Consider the following 20,451-nt stretch of genomic DNA (forward strand, 5'->3'; position numbering starts at 1 on the left):
AGTATCACATGTTGAATTAATAACATTTTGACTATAATGATGAGCCCCTGGGTGGTGCAAACCGTTTGCTCTTGGCTACTAATCAAAAGATTGGTGGTTCAAATCACCCAGCAGTGCCATGGAAAAATGACCTGGTATCCTGCTTCTGTAAGATTACAGCCAAGAAAACCCTGTGGAGCACAGTTCTACTCTGACACACATGGGGTCATTATGAGCTGGAATGGACTCAGTGACAACAGGTTTTTATAATGAATTAAATACAGTGTATTGTTAAAAATAATTTTATCTTTTTTTTTTTACTTTTAAAAATATGGCTGCTACAAATCTAAAAGTTGTATGTGACTCACAGTATATATATATTGGACAGCACTAATTTAGACAACTGTTATAAACATGTTAGTGTATTCCTTTCTAGCATTATGTCTTTACATAATTTATATAGTTGAAATTATGCCGGTAATATAAAGCTAAATTATCCAGAACAAATGACATTTTCATTTTTACATTTTCTTTACTGCCTTATCAGATATAAAAGTTTACATTCCCAACATTTGTTACTAATTTATAACCATGGCTGATAGGTTATTTATAAAGTAAATTGTTATTATAAATAAAGGTGTTTGAGCCAACACAACAGTTTGAAATACATTAACTATGTAATTTTGCTTCCAAGAAGTATATAAATTCTTGATATAGGTTAGAGATGCAAATTTCATTCTTACTATATTGGGGAAGGACATTTGGTTGACAAGTGATCGTACATAGTACACATTTCATGTCTCTTAAACATAGAACGGTTTATGAATGTTTGACTCCTCTGCTCCCCTCTGTGAGCGCAGGCCTCCCTGCTGCTGTGTCAGCTGCAGATTTACAGTTTGCTCTCCAGAGCCTGGGAGAAATGGGACGAGTTTCAGTTACTCGAGAGGGAACCTGTGCTGGATATTCATGGACAATCAAGTGGAGGAGCATGTGTGGAAAGCAGAATATTCTACAGGTGCTTTCATTTGGTTTGATTTCTTTTTCATTCTATGTCTTGTTTGCTTATTTGTACCTGCCTCATTCCAAAGGGAGCCCTGGTGGTGCAGTGGTTAAGTGCTATGGCTGCTAACCAAAATGTCAGCAGTTTGAATCCACCAGGCACTCCTTGGAAACACTATGGGGCAGTTCTACTCTGTCCTGTAGGGTCACTATGAGTCAGAATCAACTGAACAGCAACAAGTTCTCTTTCCAAAGGAGCCCTCGTGGCACTGTGGTTAACAGCTATGGCTGCTAACCAAACATTGGCAGTTCAAATCCACCAGCCACTCCTCAGAACCCTATGGGGCAGTTCTGTGGACTCAACGGCAACACTTTTGGTTTTGGGTTTTCATTCCAAAGAGAATTTGAGACTGTGTATATATGTTTAAAAAATGCAAACTATAGACAAAATATAGAAGAGGAAATTGACAGGATTGTTCTGAATTAAGTTAGCCAGGTATTCTCTTTCAGGGTGAATAGGTGTTGGTACTTTATTCCCTATTCTATATGGGAAAAGTTCAGGAATATGAGTGTTAGAAGACTCTTAGTGAGGGCAGGAGAAGCATAGGCAGAGCCAGTTTCAGAACTAAATCTGTATGTATTTTAAAGGGGTGAGGGGGACCAGCCAAAATCTGCCTCACTGTCTATAATCCTACCAGAAGAGCTGTATTTGGGGACTATGAATAATTTTTAAGTTTATAAGGGATTCACGCCTTAAACTCTCATCTAATTACCTTTGGTTTGTTAGAGTGTGGAAAGGAGTGGGGAAAGAGGTCTAGGGCTCAGAGTATTTGAAGGAGGGGAGTCTAGAATAGACTGAGAAAATACTCTCATGAACTGTTGGTGAGAAAGTAAATTAATACAACTTTCTCAAAGGATAATTTAGTAGTGTCTGAATATAGATACCCTATGATTCAGCAATCTTAATTATATAATTCTATCCTACTAAAATAATAGAGATATAAAATGATATAGTCACAGAAGTATTATTTGTAACAACAAAACCCTGCAAACTGGTGGTTATTTAAGTGACACAACTTCAGCATAAATACTGCACAACCATATGTAGACCCACATATACTCACATGGAAAGATGGCCATGACATAAGGTGAAAAAAAAAAAAAAGGCAGAACTTTACTTAGGAAAACATTTTTGAAAAAAGAAAAAAAGGAGGAAGAGTGAGAGCAGGAAACAAAAATGGTATGTAAACGGAGAAAACAAGTTTGTATTTATTTGCAAATTAGTCAGTAGACATGGGATTATTTTAAGAAAACATATGGCCTGGAAGCTGAATTGGAAAATTCTGGAACCAGTACAACTCTAGTGACTCTTCTCCATCTTGGTATCTCTACCTCTGACTATACATCTCCTCTTCTTTCTCTGCTTATTCGTCTTTTCTCTTCCTTCATCACTAGCTCAAGCATGGCCCAGCATGAGACTCCCATCTTTTTGCTAGCCCTTGACTACATCAGAAGGCTACCACATTGGCAAAGGAATTTGGATGGTACATGATGATTTGATTTGGTTCTGTTTTTACCATTGGAAGGAAATATAATTTCAGGAGCGGAAGATAAATCAGGGTAGTCTCAGGTGAAAAATGCTAAAGGGAAAAGTTTGACTCTTGGGTAGAAAGATAGTTCTAACATTCAACAGTCATTTATCAAAGTGTCATATTTAGAAAAAGTGTAGAACATTTTTAAGAAAATCAAATTTAGTTAATTCATTTTCTTTAGACAAAATTTATTAATTCTGAAAATTAAAGTTAACATTATAACTTAACTCAAAGTTGTAATTTATACAATGCATGATATCACAATAGCCTTACTAGTATTTTTTCCTTGGATAGATTTTGCTCATTTTTTAAGAGATTTCTCCTTCAGGCAATGTGACAAAGTGGCTTTGAATATTTTTTCTTACATCCGTTAGCTTATGTTCACTTTCAAGCATGTTTAAATTTGAAAGTAAAAATTAGTGTGGTTATGTCTATCATAGTCTTTCTGATAAATTAATTTTGTGTAAAATAGACTAATGATTCCAACATTATTGGAGAAAAGGCTAATATGACAGTCACAAAGATAAAGGAAGGTGGCTTATTCAGACAGCGCATTCTTGGAGACCTACTTCGTACACCCAATCAACAGCCGCAGGTATTTCTGAAACTATTTTCTTATAACATTTAACATAATTTTAAATGTGTAACTAGTTTGTAACATATTAAAGACCTAGCTAAATAGGAGGGATGACATTTTTAGTTGTGTTAATAGTTTACCAACTCAATATTATTTTATGACTTTGGGGGTCCTTATAACAAAAGAATGGGTTTCTAAGTTCTCTTGCCTATTAGAATTTGAAAATATATTCTTTTGTTTAATGCTGGCAATAGCTCTTTGAAGTAATTGTTAAGGTGACTGTTTTGATGAGGAAGAAATTAAAGTGCAGAGAGCTTAGGTGACTTGCCCAAGAACAATGTTTTTCATCCTGGCGCTAATCACTAACAGACATGATACACATTTACTTGTTTGTTTGTGTCTGATCTAATGTACTTTCTACTCCACCAAAATTGGGTGACAGTAAGGATGACATCATCTGACTTTTTAAATGTTGTGTCCCAGCATTTACAACTGCACCTGACACAAGTAGGCACATTTGCTGAATGAATGAATGAGGGAAGGTTCAAAGCAGAAAAATATAAGTAGAACATACTACCTTTTATAAAGCAAATAAATTTCATCATTTGGTTCTAAATCCTGTACATATTCTACCTAACCATGCTGCCGCTTTACCCCTGTTCTCTAGCTCTGTGTTTCTTTATTTTAAGGTTCAAGTCTATGTCAATGGAATTCCAGCTAAATGTTCAGGTGACTGTGAGTTTACATGGGATCCCATGACTACTCCCCTAGTCTTGGCCATCAACCCTTCTCAAGGTAACCTTTTGCTTTTTAACTTGGAGTTTGGGGTGGGAGGGAGCAAGCAAAAACTCCGATCATGATATTTTATAGACTGTTATCATAACCAAGGCAAACAGACAGACCTACATAGTGAAAAACAATTGATTAGATCAGAAAGCTATAGAAAGAGCACTAAATATTTATTTTTGAAAACAATAAATATTGTCTTTGAAATTGCACCACCTGCTTCTATACTTCTGTAGTTTCACCAGCTGGAACCAGTGTCTAAAATTTTACTCTGACACTGAGGCATTCTTGTTAGACTGAATTAGCTAGGCTATTAATTGGAATCTTTCATCATGTGAGATCTCTTCCTCTGGGAGATTTAGTATTAAAAAGGCTAGTAACAAGACAGCTGCTGTTTAGTAAAAGACGATAACTGGGTCTTAGGTCTGAGAATAAGAGATGTAATTCTTGCCAAGAACTCATTCTAGGAAATACATTATACCATCTCTTCATAGTATGTTATTGTTTTTAAAATACAGTGATTATAATTTGTTTCTAGCTCCCCAGGATTAAAATGGACAATAGGACTCAGGGTTGTAAGGGGTCACTTTTTTTTTTTTAATCACAAAGGTAAGCTAATAAAGTCACATATGTAGTCTTGATGGCCAGTGGGGAAATTTTCCTACTAATTTTATGTCAGTAAAAAATAAAATACATTGAAATTTTAAAATTAATGTATCTTTCTGTGTTGAAAGAATATATTCTTCAGTTTGTTTTTTTTTTACAACAATATTAATTTTCGGATAATTCATGTTACATGAGGCCAAACCTTGAAGGATTTGATGTCTTTAATTTGGTCATAGTCTTTTGGTACTGTCTTTATGCACTTTTTAAATATATATTTTATATTATAATTCACCATTATTTTTCATTTTTACATGTACTTCTTAAAAAGAATTGTTTCTTATTCTAAAAAATTAACGGGTTGAACAGTCTTTTTGCCACATTTCGATAAATTTAAAAGTAATGAAAAGATAAGTAAAAAGAATGTTATAAAAAACCCATATTCCCCTCACTGAAAACTAATAATTAACATTTTTCCATGTTTACTTTTGATTACAAATCTAAGAAAAATATTATAGAAATTGTTAAATTCCCCTTTAAGTACCATCCCTCATTCTAGTCCCCTACAAACCTCCCCGGAGGCAATCACAATAATTAATTTTGTGTGTATTCTTCCATGCTATTTTAATACCTTTTGTATATAGTGCACCCACATATGGTAATTTTGCCAGTTTTTTTAAGTTTGCAAATGAGATATTACAATGGGAATATCTTTCTGTATCTTACTTTTGTCATTCAGCATTAAGTTGAGATATATCCATGTGGTCTCGTACATCTAACTCATCCTTTTAAACTACTTCCTGAATATACCAGTCTTTATTTATTTGTTCCTATATTGATAGACATTTAGATTGTTTTCAATTTTTTGGCTTTACAGATAGGACTATATTGAGCTTGGTTGTATACCTCTCCAGTTGCATACATGCTAGAGCTTCTTTAGGGTATATGCCCAGATGTAGACTTCCTGGATAATAATATGCACATTCAGTTTACTAGATGGCATCGAAGTGGCGGTACAACAGCAAGTATGAGAGCACCATATGCGCTATGTCCTTGCTGATACTTGATATTATCAGCTTACAAATTTTGGCTAATCTGAGAGGTGATCAGAGTTATCTCATCACTGTTTTAATTGCCTTTTATTAGTAATGCATGTGAACATCTTCTCAAATGTTCATTGGCCTTTCAGATTATTTCTTCTTCAGAAAATTGCTTGTCCATTTTTTATTAGATTGTCTTTTTCTACTGACTTATAACTCTTTATTATATATTCTGTTCACCAATTCTTTGTATATATCTTTTCTCAGTATACCACTTGTTTTAACTTTTAGTGTCTTCTGCATGGAGGCAATTAAAATATTGATTTATTCTAATTTATCTTTCCCTTTATAATTAGCCATGGTTTCTAGTATCTTGTTTAAAAAATCCATCTCTACCCTAAGTCATTAAGATATTTGATTATATTTTAAAGTTTTGTTTTCATTCTTAGCTATTTAAATCCATGTGGAATCTACTTTGTGTATGGTGTTGTATAAGAAGGGTGGTCATGTAATTTATACAGCAAACCTGGATACTTTTAAGTGTGAATGGAAAAATATTCAGTATGAGATACTGGGACAACAAGTGTAAATGGGAAATATCCCAGGTAGTTTAGAATGCGTATTAACCTAGATAGAGGAATCTTATTTTCTTTTCAAAAGGGAAGTGTCTACCCATTTATTGTAGTTTATCCGTTCCTCATGAATTTGTGATGACAATTCTATCACATACCAAGTTACCATGTAGAGATCTCTGTTTAGTTGCTTTTTCCTAAGAATAATTTTCCTTACCTCATATTGTACTTTCAATCAGATAATTATTTCCACTGATATCTGTTAACACCCAGATTCTAAATGTGAAGCAATGTAGAGTAATTAAATGGAAAAAAAATAGCATGACCAAATGAGTTTGTCTTCCCCCACCCACTGTGCTTATAGGTTTATTGTTTATATCTTTTAGAAGATATTGCATATATCTTGTATCTTCTCTAAGGAAATATCTGTTTCCCTAACAACAGATTCTATTATTTTTGTCACTTTAATATTGTTATTTAAATCTATCATTTTCAGGGTCCTATGAAGAAAGCACAATTCTAACCATATCAGGCTCTGGATTTTCTCCTAGTTCAGCTGTATCAGTCTCAGTTGGACCAATAGGCTGCTCTCTTCTTTCTGTGAATGGTAGGTCTTTCAAAAATTATTATTAAATTTTTCGCTCTAAGAGAAAGTAGACTCAAAAGAGTAGCATTACAATTATATTTATCCTATAAGTATCCTATGGAGTTATGAAATTGCTAACCTGATCTGGATAAATGCCTTAATTTTTTAATCTTTGGTGATAACCACAGACTAGTTCTTTCACTGTCAAACTTGAGTGTCTTTATCACATAGCAGTTGATTTTTGTTCATTTTTCTCCCTTCATAAAAGTAGTTACATGAATGCTTTCTTGGGTGTGACTTTAGAACAAAAGAATATATGAATTGTGGGATCTTAAAAGTTTGTGAGCAGCCATCTAAGTTACTACACTGGTCCTACCCCATCTGGAGCAGGGGAGAGTGAAGAAAACCAAAGACACAAGGGAAAGGTTAGTCTAAAGGGCTAATGGACCACAATTATCACAGCCTCCACCAGACTGAGTCCAGCACAACCAGATGGTGCCTGGCTACCCCCACCGACTGATCTAACGGGGATCACAATACAGGGTCTTGGACAGAGCTGGAAAAAAATATTGGACAAAATTATAGCTCACAAAAAAAGACCAGGCTTACTGGTCTGACAGAGACTGGAGAAATCTGGAGACTGTGGTCCCTGTACACCCTTTTAGCTAAGTAATGAAGTCACTCCTGAGGTTCACCCTTCATCTAAAGATTAGACAGATCCATAAAACAAAATGAGACTAAATGGGCACACCAACCCAGGGGCAGGGACAAGAAGGCAGGAGGGGACAGGAAAGCTGTAATGGGACAGGAAAGCTGTAACCCAAGTTTGAGAAGGGGAGAGTGTTGACACTTTGTAGGGTTGGCAACCAATGTCACAAAGCAATATATTTATTGTTTACTGAGAAACTACTTTGCTCTGTGAATTTTCATTTAAAGCCAATAAAAAAAAAAAAAAGAAAGAAAGAATCTATGAATTGCTACTCTGGTGTTCCATGGTCCCCTCTGCCCATGATTTGATAATACCACATTAGTCAGGTGGCAAGAGGACAGGGTCACCTTCCCTTGCTTGTGTTCCAACAGAGCCTCTACCATCAACATAGAATTTAAAGATTATTTACATTTTCTACCCCTTAAAATAATGAGGGCCATAAGTATTTATTTCCCTAAAAATTTTCTTTCATAATCCTAGGTATTTTTCTTAATTTTAATAGATTGGAATTATATAAACGGATCCATCTTCCAAATCATTGATGTTTTAAATCTAGATTTTTTTATGTATTCTTGAGATCTAACAGTCAAAACTGCACCTATAAGTACCTATATATTGTTTTAAATGAAGTGAAGAATATGTTTTCATTTAATTTTTGATGAAGCCTAGTGTTTTGCTTTTGTCAGTTTCAGACATAAGCAATATATTGGACCAAAAATTTTAGAATTCTTAATATAAATGACCTTATAGATTAGGATTATGAGTACTACTACTATAGCCTTTTTGGGGGTGAGGGGGGCACAGTAGCAATCAGAAGCAAATTCTTTCCTTTTCTTCTGTTGTTGGTTTACCTGTTTTCTAAGAGGATCTGATTTCTAGCATCATGTAGTTTATAAAGATTTTCCCCCAATTAATGCCTGAGTTGTTGTCTTTAGATGTATTTCCTGTGGTATAAAAATGAATTCCAATGTTAACATTTGCAAATATAAATTTTCAGTAATTTTGTCTCACAACAATATTTGCTTTATCATTTTTTTCTTTTTTATCACAAGAAAAAGAGATCAAATGCCAGATTCAGAACGGAAGTGCTGGACATTTCCCAGTTGCTGTGTCCATAGCTGATGTTGGACTAGCACAGAATGTGAAGGATGAGGTATTCCACTTCACCTATCAGAGTCACATCTCACACATCTGGCCTGCTTCTGGAAGCCTAGCAGGTAAGAGTTAATAGGGCTAAACAACGAAAATTAGGTATATTTCCTTCACTTTGTTGTGCTGTTTCTGGAACAAAGTGAAGGGGAGGGGGGAACTCAAAGCTCCCATATATAGAACAAAGGAGGGTACCCTTTCAGAAGGCACAGTGATTAAATGGCTGACTAATTCTTTTGTTTCTTATGAAGTCAAGTCAGGGTGACTGCTTATATGTACATCTTAGGTTATTGAATTAATATCATCAATTATTACATGTTTCTATAACAAGCTCATCAATTATGTCAAGATAAGATTTATTAGTTATTATTCTGCTTCCCAGCTGCTCCGTTTGTGACCATGGTCTCAGTGGAGCTACTTGACCCAGAAAAAGTTCTGGGAACAAATCAGAGAAAGGAAGGCTGATGCACAGGATAGAAAGAAAACAACACATTTTTCCTGTTCTGCTTCATTTCCTTTGTGTTCTGTTTTTTTTTTACCATACTTAGTTTTAAATTTTGTGCTTTGGATTTGATCTGGATTTGTGACTTATGTGTTTATTTTATTTATTTTGTCTTTTGTTTTCCATTTACTGGGAGGCATAAAATTTGAGTTTGGTGAGAGTCTTAATTCACCCACATTTCCCACCCATAGATGGTTAAACAAATAGAAACAGCCTAATTTCTCTTTAGGTTGAAGCTAGTATAAAAAGTAATAGTTGCTAGTAGTATATCCCAAAGCAAATGGTAATTGCAAATTTACTGTTTCATAAAATCTCTTTGCTCAGCACTTCTATGGCTCCAGGCTTCAGCACTCAGACTTGTTGTGTGGTGGTGATTGGACACCAGCTAAATCAGTAATCCTGAGTTTTGTCCTTGATCTATTTGCCAGTTCATTTCTTGGATTACTGGACAATTCTTGAATGAGGAGTTAGATTATTGCCAAAAAGTTGTTGTTGTTGTTGTTGTTGTTGTTATAGTTAATCTGTTTTTTATTTTGCTTTGTTCTTTTCTTACGAAGGTGGTACTCTACTGACTATATCTGGATTTGGCTTTAATGAAAATTCAAAGGTATTAGTTGGAAATGAAACCTGCAGTGTGGTTGAAGTGGATTTGAATATTATAACCTGCAGAACACCAAAAGTAAGGCAACCAATTTCAGCCTTTTTCTCTGGAATTCAAACACAACCTAAATTTGATACTACAACTCTCTAAATATCTGAAAACTGATTTTGATTTATGATTTTGAAACATAATATCTTCAAAAGTTTATAGTGAATGATTCTATTTTATCCACTGTATTCGTGCATCTCAACATTTAATATTTTCTAACTGTTCACTTTATCTTCCTATTTCAGAGAATTGAAGGTACAGTTAATGTATCAATTATTACTGATGGATTTCAAGCCACAGCAAATGATGCTTTTAGTTATAACTGTTTACAGACTCCAGTTATAACTGATTTTAACCCCAAAGAACGGGCAATACTCGGTAAGGAATTGTTCAGTAATATCAGTCATTTAACATTGATATAGAAACCACATCTAAAAAGTCTTTTGAAGCACAGTTTCTCCTGCAGTTCTGTTTCATAAAGTGAAACCAGTCACCGGCTTTTTTTTTTTTTTTAACCACGATTAGTCTATTTATTAGTTCCCTTTTGAATATGTGAAATAAGGGGAGAAATGTTAAGTTTAGGAAAAAAATGCTTTGCCGTCTTGTTTTCTTTGTGAAACAACTAAACAAGGATTTTATTTCCACCTGGGCACCATCAGCATTTTCATTCTTTTTCTTTTTGCCTCTGAAAATGTTAGGATTTCCAAAATGTAATAAAATAGATGAATTGGTTTATTTAATAGGCACATTTCACACTTGATAATAAGTTGGAACTTTTTCTAAAACTTATTTTTCTTTGAAAATAATAGGAGAAGTTTATTTAACAATTAAGGGCTATAACTTTGGAAATGAACTCACACAAAACATGGTGTACGTTGGAGGAAAAACCTGCCAGGTTCTTCACTGGAATGTCACAGATATTAGATGCCTTTTGCCCAAGTTGCCTCCTGGAAAACATGATGTCTATGTAGAAGTCAGAAATTGGGGTTTTGCATCAAAAAGGTACGGTAACCCTTTTAACCTGGAACTGAAACGACTCCCAGAGATCATCTTTCATCCAAATAATAGATTGGCCTGTAAATAAACAATAACACCTACGAAAATGCACTACTTTAAATAGTCAACTATACTAGACCAAATGGTCGGCATTTACCCAAAAGCAAAGATGAGAAGGCAAGGAGGGGCAAGGAAACTAGATGAATGGAAACGGGACAGGTGAGGTGGACATGGTGAGTGTGCTGACACATTGCAGGGATGGTAACCTATGTCACGCAACAATTTGTGTATGAACTGTTAACTGGGAATCTAGCTTACAGTGTAAAATTTCACCTAAAACACAATAACATATATTTTTAAAAAGGTATGGTAATAACCATAAATCAAAGGAGTTGTGGACACATGGGACTAGTCATATGAGAACTGGAAAAGAAACAGTCATCAACGTTATAATATTTCAGTTGCATTCTTTACTTTTGTGCATCCATGATTGTAAATGGTTTTGAGAATATCTCATAAAGTGCAATCTGACACTTAGTTTTGAAACCAATACCATTCAGATTAGGTTGAAAGATTCTCTGTGAAATTAGGTTTATGTATATGTGATATGAATTGCATTCATTCAAGAAGTACTTATCAGGCAGTTACTATGGGACGGCACTTGCTCAGTGCTAGGTCTGTAGTGGTGAACAAGAGGGACGCATCCTCTGCTCTAATGGTGCCCACAGTTTTGTTGAGGAGACAGACTTTAACAAAAGATTACATCAGTAATTTAATTCTAAAAATGAAAAACAGTATGAATAAGGGGTATCAGGTGATGTAAGAGTATATAATAGAGCTAATTTATCCTGAGGGATATGGAAGGATTCTCTGAAAAAATGATAATTAAGCCAAGATGTAAAAGATGGATAGGAGCTGGCCATCTAAAGAAGATGAAGAGAATTCTTTCCAACTGTAAGTGCCCTTTGGAGCCCTTGTGGTGCAGTGGTTAAGCGATCAGGCTGCTAACCAGAAGATCTGCAGTTCAAATCCACCAGCTGCTCCCTGGAACCTTACAGGGTAGTTCTACTGTGCCCTATAGGTTGCTATGACTCAGAATTGACTCGATGGCAACAGGTTTTTGGTATAAGTTCCCATTAAGCAAGTGTTTAGTATTTTCTTCCCAGAACTTGTTTGTTACCTGGTAAGATTTTAGTTCTCGGTGAGAAAGTTACTGGTTGGGAACAATTTAAAAAAGAGAGAATAAATTTAAGCATTTAGAATTCAGGCATTAAGAAAAAGAGCCTTCCAAGAGGTGAAGGAAGTTGAGCAGCAGTAAACATAAACCTCGAAACCTCATCCCCTCTTAGCGTCACAGTGTGGAGCTGAGATGAGTTCAAGAAAAGGTGCTGGCTTGTGCTTTGGCGTAATGATATAATGGACAGAGTGGGTGCCATGAAAAACTGTATGTGGGTGGAGATTAGAGATATACCAATTCAACTATGCTGAGGAAGTTAAATAAAAATTCACAGAAAGACTCATTTGAGTTCCCCTAGCTCTCTATTATGACCCAAGACAAGATGAGTTGTGGAATGACATCAAGGTCATCGTACATGAAGAAAGCAAGAGGTCTTTTAAGAGCCAGGAAAGACAGAAAACACCAAAATGGATGTCAGAAGAGAGCCTGAAACTTGCTTTTGAATATAGAGTAGCTAACTATGAGTCAGAATCGACGCGATGGTACTGGGTTTTTGGGTAAAGTGAAAAGAAGAAATGATGAAGTAAAACTGCTGAACTGAAGATTTCAAAGGGCAGCTTGAGATGACAAAGTAAAGTATTATAATGACATATGCAAAGACTTGGAGATAGAAAACCATAAGGGAAGAACACACTTAGCATTTTTCAGGCTGAAAAAAATGAAGTAAAAATTTAAGCTTCAAGTTACAGTATTGAAGGATTCTATGGGGAGAATATTAACTCTGCAGGAAGCATCAAAAGAAGATGGAAGGAATACACAGAGTCACTATACCAAAAAGAATTTGTCAACATCCAACCATTTCAGGAAGTAGCATATGATCAGGAGCCAATAGTACTGGAGGAAGAAGTCCAAGCTGCACTGAAGGCAATAGCGAAAAGCAAGGCTGTAGGAATTGACAGAATACCAATTGAGATGTTCCAACAAACGGATGCAGCACTGAAAGTACTCACTTGTCTATACCAAGAAATTTGGAAGACAGCTACCTGGCCAACCAATTGGAAGAGATCCATATTTATGCCTACTCCTAAGAAAGGAGATAGAACCAAATGAGGAAATTATCAAACAATATCATTAATATCACACACAAGTAAAATTTTGCTAAAGACAATTCAAAAGCAGCTGCAGCAGTATATCAACAGAGAACTGCCAGAAATTCGAGCTTTATTCAGAAGAGAATGTGGAACCAGGGATATCATTTCTGATGTCAGACGCATCCTGGCTGAAAGCAGAGAATACCAGAAGGATGTTTACCTGTTTTATTGACTATGCCTTGACTATGTCAAGGATTTCATTTTACTTGGATCCACAATCAAAAGCCACGGAAGCTGCAGTCAAGAAATCAAAAGACACATTGCATTGGGTAAATCTGCTGCAAAGGACCTCTTTAAACTGTTGAAGATCAAAGATGTCACCTTGAAGACTAAGGTGAGCCTGACCCAAGCCATGGTATTTTCAATCACATCTTATCCATGTGAATATTCATGGACAATGAATAAGGAAGACCGAAGAAGAATTGATGCCTTTGAATTGTGGTGTTGGCGAAGAATATTGAATATACCACGGACTGCCAAAAGAACGAACAAATTTGTCTTGGAAGAAGTACAACCAGAATGCTCCTTAGAAGCAAGGATGGTGAGACTGAGTCTTACATACTGTGGACACGTTGTCAGGAGGGATCAGTCTCTGGAGAAGGACATCATGCTTGGCAAAGTACAGGGTCAGCGGAAAAGCAAAAGACCTTCAACGAGGTGGATTGATGCAGTGGCTGCAACAATAAGCTCAAGCATAACAATGATTGTGAGGATGGCTCAGGACCAGGCAGTGTTTCGTTCTGTTGTGCATAGGGTCACTATGAGTCAGAACCGACTTGACAGCACCTAACAACAACAACAAGGCATTCGACTGTGTGGATCATAACAAATTATGGATAACATTGAGAAGAATGGGAATTCCAGAACACTTAATTGCGCTCATGAGGAACCTGTATGTAGGTAAAGAGACAGTTGTTCAAACAGAACAAGGGGATACTGCATGGTTTAAAGGCAGGAAGGTGTGCGTCAGGGTTGTACCCTTCACCATACCTATTCAGTCTGTATGCTGAGCAAGTAATCTGAGAAGCTGGACTATATGAAGAAGAATGGGGTATCAGGATTGGAGGAAGATTCATTAACAGCCTGCGTTATGCAGATGACACAACCTTGCTTACTGAAAGTGAATGGAATTTGAAGCACTTATTGATGAAGATCAAAGACTACAGTCTTCAGTATGGTTTACACCTCAACATAAAGAAAACGAAAATCCTCACAGCTGGACCAATAAGCAACGTCACGATAAACAGAAAAGATCGACGTTGTCAAGGATTTTGTTTTACTTGGATCTATAATCAACACCCGTGGATGCAGCAGTCAAGAAATCAAAAGATGCACTGCATTGGGCAAATCTGGAAAAGATCTTTTTAAAGTGTTGAAAAGCAAAGATGTCACCTTGAAGACTAAGGTGCACCTGACCCAAGCCATGGTATTTTCAGTGGCCTCATATGTATGCAAAGCTGGACGATGACTAAGGAAGAATTGTGGTGTTGGCAAAGAATATTGAATATACCATGGACTGCCAAAAGAAGGAACCAATCTGTCTTGGAAGAAATACAGCCAAAATGTTCATTGAAAGTAAGGATGGCAAGACTTTGTCTCACCTACTTTGGATGTGTTATCAGGAGAGACCAGTCCCTAGAGAAGGACATCATGCCTGGTAAAGGAAAGGGTCAGCAAAAAAGAGGAAGACCCTCAACAAGATGGATTGACATAGTGGCTGCAATAATGGGCTCAAGCATAACAATGATTGTGATAATGCTGCAGGACCTGGCAGTGTTTCGTTCTGTTGTACGTAGGGTTACTATGAGTCAGAACTGAGCCTCTCTGTAATCATGGTGACATGTGGGAGAAATGCTTCTTAGCAGGCATGTTGTCCATTACAGAGCAAAATAGATTAAAAGCTTCGTATTGAAATAGTGAGATAGAGAGCCTGATAAGTGTCCAGTAAACATGGAATTATAAATTAATTGCATAGAACCTTTTATTACTCATACAAAATATGTGCAATTCCATTTCATTGGGTTTGTTTGTTTTTAATAGATAGTTGCTGTCTTTTTTGCTGTCTTTACGTTCTACTCTAATGAATATGTAAAATATTTTAAAGGATTTCATGTATTTCTTATAACCTCAGTTCTCATAACCATATTTTTCTCATAATATTTTAAGATCCTCCATTTCAAATTCTTCTGCCGTGAGATTTTCAGAAATTAAATTTTCATAGTTAGGGAAAAGCAACTGTACGTAAGCCGTCCAACCAAATTGGGGCCATGATAGTCATCAGATTATCTAGTTTGAAAAATTAATGTCTAATTAAATATTCTATTACTTCCTCTTCCTAAGGAATTTACATCCTCATAAGACTGTAGCAATATGAGCCTGTGGAAAGTTCAACGAAACATCTATTTTCGTTTGCAGAGACAAGTTACATGTTTCTATACAGTATATTTTGGAAGTGACCAACATGTTTCCACAGAGAGGGTCCTTATATGGTGGAACTGAAATCACTATAATGGGTTTTGGGTTCAGCACTATACCAGCTGAAAACACTGTGCTTTTAGGTAAGAGCTTCATTCTCACAGAAATATTATTTTTCTCAGCCCAAAGGATGTCCTATAGGTGCATTGTGAGTGATTGCACAAATACTCTCAATCGTAGAAAACTTTATTTTTCTTTTAATTTATAAAAGGTTAAGTGTATTTTGTTAAGGAGGTAGGGAGAACTGGAATACTCTTTTGATTCCAATAAATAATCATTGTGTATTAGTGTTATAGAACACCTGGAAAAAAAGGATAGGGAGCGGAGGGGCTTTACTCTGAAAATAATCAGTGCTTGTGCATAATTATTATCAGAAAAAATACATAAGGCAGAGCTTTTGCTGGACTTTGGTTTATTAATTATACTTCACCTCTATAGCTCACAAAAATGTTTGAGAAAATATATTTTTATCGTTATTCTTTCTAGGTTCCTTTCCTTGCAATGTGATATCATCTTCAGCCAGTGTCATAAAATGTGTTCTTCATTCAACAGGGAATGCATTCAGGGTTACTAACAATGGGGAAGATTCAGGTATCAATTAGTATTTATAAATTTTAAATTATGGATGTAATTTGTTTATTTTATGCGTCATAGTAAAGTAATTAAAGAATATGAATTATTATTTCTTTCGGTAATTAGTCAAGGGTATCTCTATGACATAGGTGATCATATAGAGTTGGTAGTCTTGAGTCTTAGGAGACTCCATAAACTTTCCAGTTTCCGAGTTCAGGAATTGCCATTTGGTTTGTCCCGGTACGGAAGCTCCTGAATTAGTGTAGTTGTTTACCAGTCATGAGTTTCTGAATGAATATTCAAAATGAAATTGTACAGATTTTGTATGGCTCTTTGCCTGAGAAAATTCTTATGTTCACAGAATCGACCTTCGCTTTTAAAAATATTTTATGTTATATTTCTGATCAAATTATTTATTGACTTCCTGACTTTTTTCCAATTGTCATTTGTTCATCAGTTTTTGGAGTTTTTTGACTAATTTTTTCCTTAGCTTCTCATTATCTTACTTTTTATTATTTCTGTTTATTTTTGCTAGGTGTTTAAATCATATACATAATAAAGTTTTACAGAGTTAATTAGCACTTGTTTTCACTCATGGTTGTATAAAGTACAATACATTTTCAAGGTAATTATTGAGAAATTTTGCTTGTTTCTTTTAAAGTATAATTCAATTCTTGCTTTCAGAACATGGATTAGGTTATGCCTGGTCCCCATCAGTCTTAAATGTATCCGTGGGCGACACGGTGACATGGCGTTGGCAAGCACATCCGTTTCTCAGGGGAATAGGATATAGAGTTTTCTCTGTCTCCAGCCCTGGAAGTGTAATTTACGATGGCAAAGGGTTTACTAGTGGAAGGCAAAAATCTGCATCTGGTATGTTTGCACTTTGTTGAGTTTTGCATCACATCTTTTTCCTAGATGTAATATAAAAGTCATTTTGTTTAAACTTAAAATACTTTCACATAAATTACACATATGTAGGCACACACACACATACACAAAGTGGTTTAGTAGGCATTTTGTTTCTGTAGTGAAACATGTTATTAATGAATATAAGCAAGGTATTTTATATATATTAGAGTCCTGTTATTAGCAATATCTTCATTGATGCTGCAATAATCAATTGAAAAAATATATGGAAACAAGTAAAAATGCAATGAAAACTGAAATACTTTTTTTAATCACACCAATCTGGTATTAAATCATTGGCTTTTGTTAATTGAAGTCAGCTTTAAAATCAGTATTTCTACTAGGATAGCTCAGTCTAAGTGTGCCTTGTAGCCTGCCTGTTTTGTTCTATAGCAGTTTGAACTTTTTGCTCATAGACAAAAATTATGTTTTGTTTGTTTATTTTTTATTCCATGTTGAATTTTTCTTTAAATTTTAGTAAGTTATGCCTGACTTGACCCAGTTTTCTACAAAATTGTCCAAAAATGGGTCTTTTCTTCCTGGAATGTAATTTCATCATACAAGATAGATCTTTTGTAGCCTGTGAGTCATCTTCTTTCTTCTTGCTGCTGAAATATCACACTCGTGAAAAATAAGAAACCTGTCATCTAAGTGTACATTCAAATTTTTTGCACACTTTTCAAAGCCTCATTAATTGCTTGTATTTATTATGTACAATCTTATTTTATGACAGGCTCATTTTTTTACCAATTTACGTCACCTGGAGTCCATTATTATAGCAGTGGGTATGTGGATGATGCTAACTCCATTTTTCTCCAAGGAGTCATTAATGTTTTACCAGCTGAAACCAGGAACATCCCCCTGCACCTGTTCGTGGACAGCACTGAAGCCACATACGTCCAGGGTAAGAAGGTTGAAGATGGAAGTTCCAACACTGAGGTGACCCAGGGTTTATGAGACCTTTTTAGAGTAGGAGGCAGATGACAGGCCATATGACCTTGAATAGGTCTTGATTGCTCTGAGGCTGGATTTAGTCCTCTGAAGTAAGGGTCATGTTAACCTCATCTTGCCAGACTCCCAGAATCTTTCTGTGCTTCGAATGAAATGTAATGTGAAAGAGCTCTGATACTCTGTACATGCTCCCAAAATGTATTAAAACATAAGGTGATATTATTGGGTCCCCCCGCACCTGTGAAAATTTGGCCTTAGACAAATTGAAAAGTTAATTTTAGATTTATTCTTCTCTCTTTACCATCTTCATCCAAGTCTTTAGGACCTCCCTACTTCCTGGCGCTCCTCTTGTCATTTAAAAAAAAAAAAGGTTTACCAGAGTTTAAACTACCATCATCAAAATAAAGAGTAATGCAACATGAAAACTATTCTTGTTGTAGAATGTTATCCTTGACTTACCGGCAGTTCTTTTGTCTAAAGGAGGACCTGAGAATTTGAACTTGGGAAGCTCTGTGGCAGGCTGCCTAGCAACAGAACCCGTCTGTGGCCTGAACAATACCGGGGTTAAAAATTCAGACAGATTGCTCTTTGAGCTTTCAAGTTGTTTTTCACCATCTATAAACAACATTAGTCCATCCATTGGAACAGTAAATGAATTGATAACAGTTACTGGACATGGCTTCAGTAATCTCACATGTGCTAACAAGGTAAGCATGTAAAGACCTCCTTTTTACTTCTATATACTCAACAATAGGAAGCTGTTTTGACCGAAACCTCATTATTTGATTTTTTAAACAGCTTTATTGATATATAAAGGAACATTGGTGGCACAGTGGTTAAACCGCTTGGCTGCTATCCGAAAGGCCGGTGATTTGAAGCCACTAGCCACTCCACAGGAGAAGGATGTGGCAGTCTGCTTCTGTAAAGATTTACAGCCTTGAAAACCCTATGGGGCAGTTCTACTCTGTCCTACAGTTTCTGTGAGTTGCAGTTGTCTCCACGACAGAGGGTTATTGATATATAATTCACATACCTCACAGTTATACCCATGTCAAGTGTACAATTCAGTGGCATTTAGTACGTTCACAGAGTTGTACCTCCATCACCATGATCAATTTTATTTTATTTTTTATGACTCAACAATCTGACTCGTAGGTATACAGAAATAAGTCAAACTTGCACCAAAATTCATGTACAAAAATGATCATAGCAATTTTCTTCATGATTAGACAAAATCCTGGAAATAGCTCTGATGCCTTCACCATAGAATGTATAAGCCTATTCGTGGAGTCCCTCGGTGGTGCTAATGGTTCAGTGTTTGGCCACTGTGCTTGGCAGTTCAAATCCACTCAGAGGCACCTACGTAGAAAGGTCTGACAATCTTATTCTGAACAATCAGAGTCATTGAAAACCCTGTGGAGTACAGCTCTACTCTGAAACACGTGGGGTCACCATGAGTTGGAATTGACTGGATGGCAAGCGTTTTTAGGCTTTTGGGTTTTTTTTTTTTACCTATTCATACATAAAACAATATGAGAAAACCACACAAATCTTAATTGTACATTTTGACTTTTTTTTTTCCCAACAATCACATCAATGTAACCAGCACCTGTATGAATAAAAACGTATTACCAACATTTCAAGAAGATTCTTTTTCCCCTCTTCCAGTCACAAGGGAAACAAATATAACAACTTTAAGCTATCAATTATTATGCCTGCTTTTCTGTTTTGTATAAATGGAATCACACTGTAAGGTTTCCTTTGTGTCTGGGTTCTGATTTTTATTATGATTGCCTGCATCAGTATGAATTTGCCAAATATCACTGCTGTATAATAATCCAGTATGTAAATAAACACACTTTTTTAAATTGTTTTTTGCCAGTTTTTACAATGTAAAATAGGTGTACATATCTCCTGATGAATGTAGATAGGCAGTGTAACTGTTCTCACAACGTAAAATAGGTGTACATATCTCTTGATGAATGTAGATAGTGTAACTCCAACCACAATCAATTTTAGATCATTTTCCTTGCCCTCAAAAGAAACCTCATGCCCTTTAGCTATCACCGGCAAATCCCCCACTCCCCCAGCCTTGGGCAACCACTAATCTTTCTGTCTCTATTTAAAAAAAAAAAAAACCTGTTGCCTCTAGTTGATTTCGACTCGTAGTGACCCTATGGGACAGAGTAAGAGCTGCCCCATAGGGTTTCCAAGGAGCTCCTGGTGGATTCGAACTGCTGACCTTTTGGTTAGCAGCCAAGTTCTTAACCACTGCACCACCAGGGCTCCTCTGTCTCTGTAGATTTGCCTATTTGGACATTTCATATAAAAGGAATTATAATATGTGGTCCTTTGTGACTGGCTTTTTCACCTAACATAATGTTTTCAAGGTTCATTTATGTCATGGTCTATATCAGTACTTAATTTCTTTTTAAGGCCAAATAATATTTCATTTATGAATATGCTACATCTATTT

The 20,451-nt window shown here is 35.8% G+C and overlaps 1 protein-coding gene across 1 annotated transcript in view; it reads left to right on the plus strand.

Annotated features, from left to right (window-relative positions):
- PKHD1L1 (PKHD1 like 1) overlaps positions 1 to 20,451 on the plus strand; it is a 180,768-nt gene that overhangs the window by 70,339 nt on the left and 89,978 nt on the right. The window contains exons 25-37 of the mRNA XM_064268002.1: positions 840 to 994; positions 3,043 to 3,165; positions 3,837 to 3,942; positions 6,645 to 6,755; positions 8,496 to 8,660; positions 9,652 to 9,773; positions 9,989 to 10,121; positions 10,553 to 10,745; positions 15,483 to 15,625; positions 16,029 to 16,133; positions 16,800 to 16,988; positions 17,758 to 17,928; positions 18,456 to 18,682. Coding sequence (XP_064124072.1) covers positions 840 to 994; positions 3,043 to 3,165; positions 3,837 to 3,942; positions 6,645 to 6,755; positions 8,496 to 8,660; positions 9,652 to 9,773; positions 9,989 to 10,121; positions 10,553 to 10,745; positions 15,483 to 15,625; positions 16,029 to 16,133; positions 16,800 to 16,988; positions 17,758 to 17,928; positions 18,456 to 18,682 — 1,943 coding nt within the window. The remainder of the gene's footprint in view (positions 1 to 839; positions 995 to 3,042; positions 3,166 to 3,836; positions 3,943 to 6,644; positions 6,756 to 8,495; positions 8,661 to 9,651; positions 9,774 to 9,988; positions 10,122 to 10,552; positions 10,746 to 15,482; positions 15,626 to 16,028; positions 16,134 to 16,799; positions 16,989 to 17,757; positions 17,929 to 18,455; positions 18,683 to 20,451) is intronic.

The sequence above is a fragment of the Loxodonta africana genome, chromosome 14, assembly GCF_030014295.1.
Source record: "Loxodonta africana isolate mLoxAfr1 chromosome 14, mLoxAfr1.hap2, whole genome shotgun sequence".
NCBI classification, from domain to species: Eukaryota; Metazoa; Chordata; class Mammalia; order Proboscidea; family Elephantidae; genus Loxodonta; species Loxodonta africana.